We start from the raw sequence: 9,393 nt of genomic DNA, 5'->3' as shown, positions 1-9,393 counted from the left end.
TGTTTACAGTATCGCGGGACACCCGCAGTGCAGGATTCCATGGCAATGCACGTATGACCAACAGTGACCTCTTGCGCACAAATTCAGGAGCACTGCCTCTTTTCGTTACGCAGCAGGTTATTTTTGTGTTTGCAAACAATCGTTGTCCAGTGGATGAGACGCAGAGTACACAGTACGTCCTCAACAAAGGCTGAGATGGCGAGGCCCGTACAGAGGCAGGAAATCTGGTGTTTGTGGCCACAGGTGATCACACAGATCAAGGAAGAGCCTCAACAGGGGCATACAGAGGTGGCAGGCCATTGCACTGGAACAGGTAGTTTCTGATGACAAAAATATGTTACTGATTCAGAGAATAGTTTTTCTTTCCGGACAGAAAAGAACACACTGTAGGCTTTTTAGCATATGTTCCAGCAACGATCCCTTTCAAGACATGCAAGGAATAGTCATCACCACCGAAGCACACTGCAATCAATCAAAGCAACAACTTGCAATAAAGCATATCTGCCTTAGCCTGGGTACCATCCGGAAAGCAGTTCGCTCCGGCGTTCATTATATACTATATACAGTCGCATCTAGCTCTGACATTCATTATACACTATATACAGTCGCTTCTCTGTGTTTCCGTCTGGGAACGCGGACCATCTTAGCGTCTGGAATCCTCCAAATTTTGGAAGCAGGCGCTGATTGGTCCCTACACATGACCGAATTATGGAATGGGTTCAAGCGCTCGTTCGAACCGGTGTTCCAACACCGGACAAGCCCTTTGTCCTGTTGTCATCGAACGAGTGCTCTAGAACCCATTCCTTGATTCGCTCATTAACTGATTTTACCACCAAACGGTTTGATTGTGCATGTCTCCAGATGGATAGCAGAAGCGAACATAGGAGCGAACTACTATCCGGATGGTACCCAGGCTATATCTGCCTGTAAAGTAAAAGAAATGTTAGGATAGGCAAATTATTTCTTCTTTTGTCATATGTTCAAGACAGAACAAACCTAGTAAAGCAATCTTGCCCACTGACATGGTATTCATCATGATTTCAATATAAAACCCAACCAGTTTTGTTGAATAAGTCATTAACTGAGAATAAGTACCAACAAGTAGCTAGATGAATAGTTGCGTATATGGCAGACATGGCCTTGGTACTGAAATGTTGGCAACACTAGATCTACATCACCATACATGTGTACATCACCATACATCGTTATTTAAATGTTTAAGATATAATTGATGTTATAGATGTTTTAATATTTCTAGAATTAGCTCTGGCTGGACAAAATTATTTGTACGAAATCCGCAATTCAGCCAAACAGGCTGCGAGTGATTTTTTTTACCAATAAACCATTCATCATCATCATCATCATCATGTGTACATGTCACCCATACATGTGTACATGTCACCCATACATGTGTACATCACCATACATGTGTACATCACCATACATGTGTACATGTCATCCATGCTGAGAGTTTATGATCAAAGATGCTCCGTGCAGATAGTCTATGACTGTAACTGATATAGACAGTTATCTATTATCTCATCCTGAGATTGTACAGGCAGGATACCATCAAGCTCCAATGCACATCCCTGACAGCAATAAAAGTGTCTAGTACTGCCTCCCTGAACATACTAGTAGGTGGTTACAATAGGCGGTAATGCTTTTCAATACTTTTTGAATGCTAACACAGTATCTTATATATTTATTCATTCATTATAATATTGATCCACTCTCATATCTATGTGAAGATCAAGGAACTCTTGGCCAGGATTCGCTCCGTGGAGGCCTATCTGGTGTCGAGTAATTAGATCAGACAACCCCGGGGGCAAGCGATACGATTTAAGACTTTTAAATGCCATAGAAAGTAGGTCAATGCTTTCAAGGTCACCTTCACAGCATTCAGGCAAGGTTATCTATGGATAAGTTAAATGCCAGAAACAAGTAAAGAATTACTATTGTGATGTGAGAAATCACAATGGATGGATAGATATAAACATCTTTTTTCTTTGTTTATCTATACATTTACCTTATCGTATTGATAACAAAACGTTAAACACTTTAAAGGACTAGCTCTACCGATATGTGTCATAGATCATACATCAAATGTATCTTGTCAGTCCGGAGAAGGGCACCATCTATATGTCTACATTATTCCGATGGATGTCACCCCCGACCCTAAGGGTCAACACACGTGCAGCGACCACACGGTTACGGGACTACGACCCCCACATGCTTCAGTTGCCACATGTCAGAGTGACGTCATTTCGTGGCAGTCTGCAGTACTACGGCGTGCAGCTGTGGAACAAGCTGCCTCTTCAATCACGTAGCCTGATGAAGTCAGGACATTTAAGCGCCAAATGACTTATACCTAATTGCTTAGTAATGCTATTTTTACAGCTATGTAATGTTGTTACTGAAATATGCCTGTATTGTCATTGTGTTGTTTCTATGTATGCCCAGGATTGCATGAAAAGCAGGTCTAGTCTGACCTGAGTTGTATGTTCCTGGTAAAATGAATAATTAAAAGTAAAAGTAAAATCTTCATTTGGTAGAGGCTAGGCAAAATGTTTCCTGTTACCTCCACTTTGCACTATCAATCATACAACAATTAAACAACATTCAACAGTTTTCTTACACAAGTTACAGTGTTGCATGTATTCATATACAATTGGTGGTAATTACATAATGATTGTTTTTCTCAACCTTATCACCAGTTATTTTCAGACGGAATCCTTTCATTTCAGCTCAGCTTATGTAAACAGAGGAAAGTCTAGCCAGTGGGACAGGCTGCAGGATTATGGTAATGAGGCACGTGTGGAAGTGGGATATTCCCAGAAGCAGGTTTGCTGTTGCATTAAGACCTGCCATTTGCAAAAGGTCAGATCAATACGCTGCTCTCAGACATGATGTACCTGGCCTGGATTCTGATGCACCAATGAAGACAGGAGCTCTACCTGGGACTTGTGATGTGCACATCTCATATCTCATCTTCATCTCACCTGGTAAACTCCTGATTATCAATATGTATCAGCAAAGGAATTCTGAACTTAGGGGGCTTTCAGTGGGCCAATTTTTAGATAAGGCTACAAAAACTGGACATCTTCTCTCTGGATTCTTAATGACAAGACTACTAGTAAATAAGAAAGGAGAAAAAACTGTTGATGAATGATTGAAAGTACAAATTACTATTAGGCCATGCGAATTTTATTTGCTTTTTCTCGGATTTCCCGACCCCATTTTCTTTGATTTGAAAAAGAACAAAAAACTTTCAAATTGATGGCCAAACCTCGTGTTGACAAAATTTCACTGTCTCTCCTTTCTCAAATTAACTATGGGCCTCAAATTCCTACTTAGCTGTACGTGCCTATTTAGGACAGTACGTTTATCATTTTTCTTCAAACTTTGAACTTTGCTACCAGGGACCCCCTAAATGTTGAAAGTTTAGGTTTTCCTGTCCAATCTCTCCTACCCCCGACTCTTTGAAAAGTTTTTTTTTTCAACAGACCATCAGGCCCCCTCATCAACGTGCAAGCACGTCCAACCCCCACAGGATGGGGAACAACAGACGTTAAACCGGGGAGTGAGTGAGTGAGTGAGTGAGTGAGACCGACCCCATTTTTTTCTGAAAAAATCCGAGAAACAACAAATAAAATTGGTGTGGCCTTAAGAAAACTATACACTATGTTGCCTCAAAATCTTCTTTTATGTTACAAATTAAAACCAGACATACCAGAGTGAGTTTTGAAGGTAACATTTAAAACTGCATCTATCATTACAGAAATATCTGGACACATCTCCATAAAATAGTTCAATTATGCAAATGATTTCCACATTTACATCCTTCATGCCTGTATATCTACACTTTTAACTCACATATCTCAAAAGTGTGAAATTCCTACCACTTAGTTACCTCTCAGATGAATTATGCCAATTTAGCACTTATTCTGCAAATTAGATCCATATATGCATAAATGGTATCTGTAAGTGATCCACCAAGTATGAATTTCATATGTTGCATTCATGAAGTTCTTATTGTGGAAAATGTTTGAATCATAGAACTTTCTCATTCCAATCACGATTGTAGCCTCCTTCACTGGCCTCTCTGCGGGCCTTGGCAAAAGTTGTTTGGGGGATTTGGCTACAAGCTTCCTGGCCAGTGGCATAAATTCCTTTCCCGGTGTATTCCCAGTTAGGGACTGGTCGATATTTAGCGGGGGGGGAGGGCCGGTCGTCAGAGGGTCGGGTCAAAAAATTTTTCCTAGGCCCTCCCCCCCGGTCAAAATTTTTTTCCTAGGCCCTCCCCCCAAGTCAAAATATTTTTCCTAGGCCCTCCCCCCTCCTATTAAATTTGAAAAATATTCAAGACGCAAATAAATCACCGCGCTCCCGCTTGGAAATATCCTTTACGCCATACTGATACTGGTTTTCCGTTTTTAATCGCGAAGCCGATCTCTTACCCCTAGGAAAAAAGGGAAATTGAATGGCTCGGAGCCCATAAATATATTCTTCATGGAGGCTACTTTATTCTTTTGATATTCATAAATGATGCCACTCTACTAGTCCAAACAACACTGCAAAAGTATTTTGTACCTGGATTTCAGCTAGTAGATTAGCTTGTCGGAGACTATTTTCAAATAATATACATACCTTTGGGACTTGTTGGTTCTGTGGTGGCAATAACTGACTGTGACTCGGGGGAAAATGCCAACAAAAACGTCAGCACGATGCGACTAACCAAAACTGTAGTGGGGAGGGGGGCGCCGAAGCGTAAGGACGATTTTCCCACGGCGGGCCGAGGTCGACCGGTCGCCTTCAGTCTCTACCCAGACTCTGGTCTCTACCTCTCCCGGGGCGTTCGAACGCAGACTTCTACTCGGGAGATCTTTTAAAAATGCCACGCTTTTTTTGTACATCCATTTTGTCGGTCAAAAATGACGGAATGGGCCTGCACATAGTAGGGATATTGCGATGATTTGAAAAAAAAATATTTACAAAGTGGCACGCCCGCTCGATGTTGCAGCAACATATTAGCGCGTAAGAAAAGTTCTAAATCAAAAGGCCATTTGTACTGGTGTTCTAGGTGTACTGGCACATGAACAAGCATGACAAAGAATTATGATACTATTTCTTCGGTAACATTCACTTTTATTCACGATTCTAATTTGCAATGCCTGCAAACTCCGATCGGAATCACCCGGAACCTGTACGATTTAAGGCATTTTGACGGGAATTCATTTATTTTTTGACACGTTAGTTCAGATTCTTTTCTCAGTAGCTGTGCCTGTATCACAGGACTCATGAACTGTCAAGCTTCCGATTTTCATAGTTTTAAAACTATCGACAAAGGAATGGTTTAAGGATGTTTTCCTCATGGTGCAAACTGTAAACAGACGTCACACACCACTCGTCTCCGACGTGACAAAGACACTGCCGCCTCTTGCGCCATTTTTCTTTGATTTGAGAGGCTCGAGCCGTCCACCGCGGCTCCGACATCGTTTCCTCGCGATCTTTGCCAGCCCTGACTCCACCGCTGCCCCTTCTCCTTGTCCCTCAACACTTGTAGTAGAAGCAATAGTTTCCGCGTCATCCACTTCTACTTGACAAGTCGACGCCTTGGCGAGACTTGTGTATGTTGTCAAGTCCCAAACATTGCAGTTTCCCGGGTTATTCCCATAGTTCGCGCTTCTTCTTGATTGACGTTTACCCCCTTTTTGGCGCCGCTGCGGGCTGTGATTGGTCGCAAGTTAATTCGATTTTACGCACAAAGTGGCACGCCCTGTCCAATCGGTACATCTAAAGACTGCAGCCAAGGCTGTTGCCATGGTAACGACACGTACAACAGCATGTCCTACGTGGGAATCGGCTTGCACACGTCTTGTACTGCGTGCGTTTGATAATTATGATAGTTCCCAAGCCGAGAACTCGCTGCTAGCTGTACAGGTTACAACAAGGACGTTGTGTAAGATTTTATGATATAGTAGTGGGGAAAGAGGTGTCCTGTCTGCAAAATTTCAGGTAGCGCAGTGGGTTTAAAATCACGTTGCGCCAAGCAAAATATTCCAAGCCCTCACGATGCGCCAAGCCCTGTGACAGTCGTCTTTTTTCCTTCTAAGCAAATTAAACATTGTCGACAAAGATTTTGATCTCCAAACACACAAGTTTGCTGACGATGTACAGCGAGAGAAAGCGACATGAAACGCGGAAAGCTGAATTCACAAGTCTCACCGGCCGTTTCACAGACGGCACTTTGTCGCAAGTCATCTTCCAGAGCGTTCCAAATTATGAAAAAAAATACGCATTTTCACGTCATTTTTGTGGTAAAATATGAGGAAAATACCGGCATGTGTTGGTGCGCAGATGTTGACTAGATATGCAAGTACGCTAAATTTTGTCACCTTGACTGAATGGTAGCATTGCAAACCGGAAGTAACGTTATATTTTACGTCGCATTTTGGTAACTTTATCGGCTTCCTGCCTTTGCCGCGCCAGCTTCATAAGAAAGGAAAACAAATTTGACTGATATTTTCTCCGCCCACCTCTATTAATACAAGCGTTAAAACGGTAAATGAACACTGTAACATCAATATTTTTACAACATTGTAGCGGTGTTAAACAGAGATAGAGTCAAAGGCGCGGCAGTGAAATATTACTGAGCGAATTTTCAACATGTGGAGCGGCGAGCCACCGGCCTTTTTCTTTTTTCAAAGACCATGTCGGGCGCCGAACCTCGGGTGCGAGGCGTCTCAAGCTTGTGGAGGCCTGGGGAAATTTTGAAATCTTGACCCTCTGAAACGCCAATTTCCGGCATTTTGAGGGACAAATTTTGCTGGTAGTCCGAAAAAAAATTTTTCCTAGGCCCTCCCCCCGGCTCAATTTTTTTTTCCTAGGCCCTCCCCCCGGCTCAAATTTTTTCTCCTAGGCCCTCCCCCCTCTGACGACCGGCCCTCCCCCCCCGCTAAATATCGACCAGTCCCTTAAAATTCGACCTACCCTGTCCCCACTGTGAAAGTCCCCACCCCCCAACAACTTACGCCAAGGCCCACAGAGAATTCAAAGCCAGTGAAGGAGGCTATGATGATTGCAGAGCTCACCACGTGCGGAGTTGGGTTGATGGTCCTGCTCCATGGTGAGCTGAGGAGGGTGGGCGGGGCACTCTGCACCTGGGTGCTGGACCGGATGGTGTTGTAGTGAGGCGTGGTGAGAAAGCTGGTCACGGCGGACGGGGGCACATCGCTGTACTCCTGGTTTAACACTGGAGACTGGGCCATGCCTGTGTCCCTGCTCGGTGTGGATTCATTGTCCATGATTGCCTGCATGTCAGAAAAAGTTATCGGGAGGTTTCTGTCAGATACAAGTAGTACATTCTTCTCAGATTATACAATGGAACGATACATTATTGAGTCATTGTCTTGAAGTTACAACAGTGCAGGGTTCTAGCCAGCATCCATCATTCTATCTTTATTCATTTATTCTAGATCCTTTGACAAAATGTTGCTGCTGGGAACTGACAAAAATGTTGGCATTATGTCCTCTGTGACAGACAAAATTCTGCACATAAAGATATCATTTGAACCAAGCTGAGCCTACCAGCAAAATTTACCCCTAAATATAAAGGAAATAACATTTCAGAGGGTCTAGATTTCAAATTTGCCTGGGCAACTTACCCCCGGACCCTCTAGGATGGTCGCACCTTTCACAGGATTTCCATTCAAAAACCAGTGGAAGGAAAAAAAAATACGGCTGGCTAGAATACTGCAACAGTGTAATGCAGTCCCTCAGAAAAATAAGGAGTTTGCATAAGCTAGCTTTCCCTTGAAATGAAAAATTTTTCCGTATACCATATTCCTTGTATTCAGTCATTGTTTAACCTCCCTGACCACTTAGATTTCATGATGAAGGCAACTTTTTTTTTTTGGAGGAATTTTTTATCTGTATGCCCGCACCAGTTTGGGGGTTTCCAGAGGATGTCATGCCTTAAATCAATTCCATGGCCTTATTCAGGTCTCAAAATACCACCTGCACATGCAGGTTAGTGCAGGTAAAATTGGAGCTGTGCAGGTATTTCTGGTGTCTACCTGCACCTAACCTGCACTGGTCCATGTACTGGGTTTCAGACATAAATGTCATATGATGTAAGTGTATGTGGATTATTATTAGCTGTATTGAATGTTACCACCTATAAACTTTTAAAAAAAAGTTTAAGTATAACAGAAAAATAGAAATGGTTCAATATGATTCATGATTCCTAAATTCAGAGCGGTGCAGGTAAAATTTGTCTGGTGCTGGTAATTTTCAATGTTACCTGCAGAAAAAAGTATTTCGAGCCCTGTAATTGATATTTGGCAATTAATCATATAAAAATTACTACGTAGTTTAAAACACAACATGCATCATCTTGCCCATACTAGCAGAGGACATACCAAACTACATACAAATGAACTTAATAATCCACTTTCAAAATTCTCTCCCCTCCTGGGGGCAGCGAACTGGCCTCCAGGGAAAAGGTAATTGTGCTCCCCCCCCCCCCCCAAAAAAAAGGAACAGAGACATCTCACAGCACATGAATGGAAGTACAGATGAATAATGACGTGTGTGGTTCAGCAGTTATGAGATTCTGCCACGGACAGCAGACCCCCTGCTGTTTCCCTGGTCCCAACTTTTCACGTTCCGTCCCCCTGACAAACCCCCTTCCCCCCGAGGAAGGGGGTCGCTCGTCTCGTCAGTTTACTAGATGATAACAAGTAACGTTACCTCACTGACCTTGAAAGCCAAGTACGAAAGAGTTAGAATACTAAAACTCACCTGTAAATCCAGTAAAGCGAGGGAAGTAGACAGCGTCAGGTTCCTAGGTGACAACCACCAGATTGTTGTGTACGTCCGCCATGTTGAATCTCTAATTACCTGACAACTATCTCCCGGCATGCCTCACCTGAAAGTAAAAACGCGGGAAATTTGATAATGGTACAACTCTTCTTGGCTTTAAGCTGTTCAACTTGTAGCGACGTCGGTAAGGATCGTGTCAGGCTTTGACGTGAAATAAAGACTTGTTGGGGACATATGGCATCCAACGAAAACTTAACCAGCCCTCTTGATAACATTCGCCCGACTAAACTAACGTAAAAAGAATCTAAAAATACTGTAACGTTAAATGCAGAATTGTTCACAGTGGTTTCAGAATGTTCGCGTTTTGCGTTGCTAATTCACCGCGAAGTTAAAACCACCGCGAACATTTTTACAGTGCGTGGTGCTACCGCGAACTTAGAACTACCGCGAACAGTCTTTTTCCCGCAAACTTAATGCATTTACTTTACACAAAGTGACGCAACTCATCGTTCTTCAGCACGTCATGAACGCTGAGAAGTTGTGCGCTATAAACGGCTATGACAGCTCTGC

General features: G+C 42.9%; 1 protein-coding gene across 1 annotated transcript in view; it reads right to left on the bottom strand.

Moving 5' to 3' along the window:
* Positions 1-8,925, bottom strand: part of LOC118420091 — a gene marked incomplete in the record, with an annotated part of 17,634 nt that extends 8,709 nt beyond the window's left edge. Inside the window, 2 exon segments of the mRNA XM_035826798.1 lie at positions 7,092-7,310; positions 8,803-8,925. Coding sequence (XP_035682691.1) covers positions 7,092-7,310; positions 8,803-8,922 — 339 coding nt within the window.
* Between the last annotated feature and the right edge of the window lie 468 nt (positions 8,926-9,393).

This window comes from Branchiostoma floridae, chromosome 1 (assembly GCF_000003815.2).
Source record: "Branchiostoma floridae strain S238N-H82 chromosome 1, Bfl_VNyyK, whole genome shotgun sequence".
Taxonomy (NCBI): domain Eukaryota; kingdom Metazoa; phylum Chordata; class Leptocardii; order Amphioxiformes; family Branchiostomatidae; genus Branchiostoma; species Branchiostoma floridae.
The sequence above is the reverse complement of the archived record's forward strand: the minus strand, read 5'-3'. Positions and strand labels throughout refer to the sequence as shown.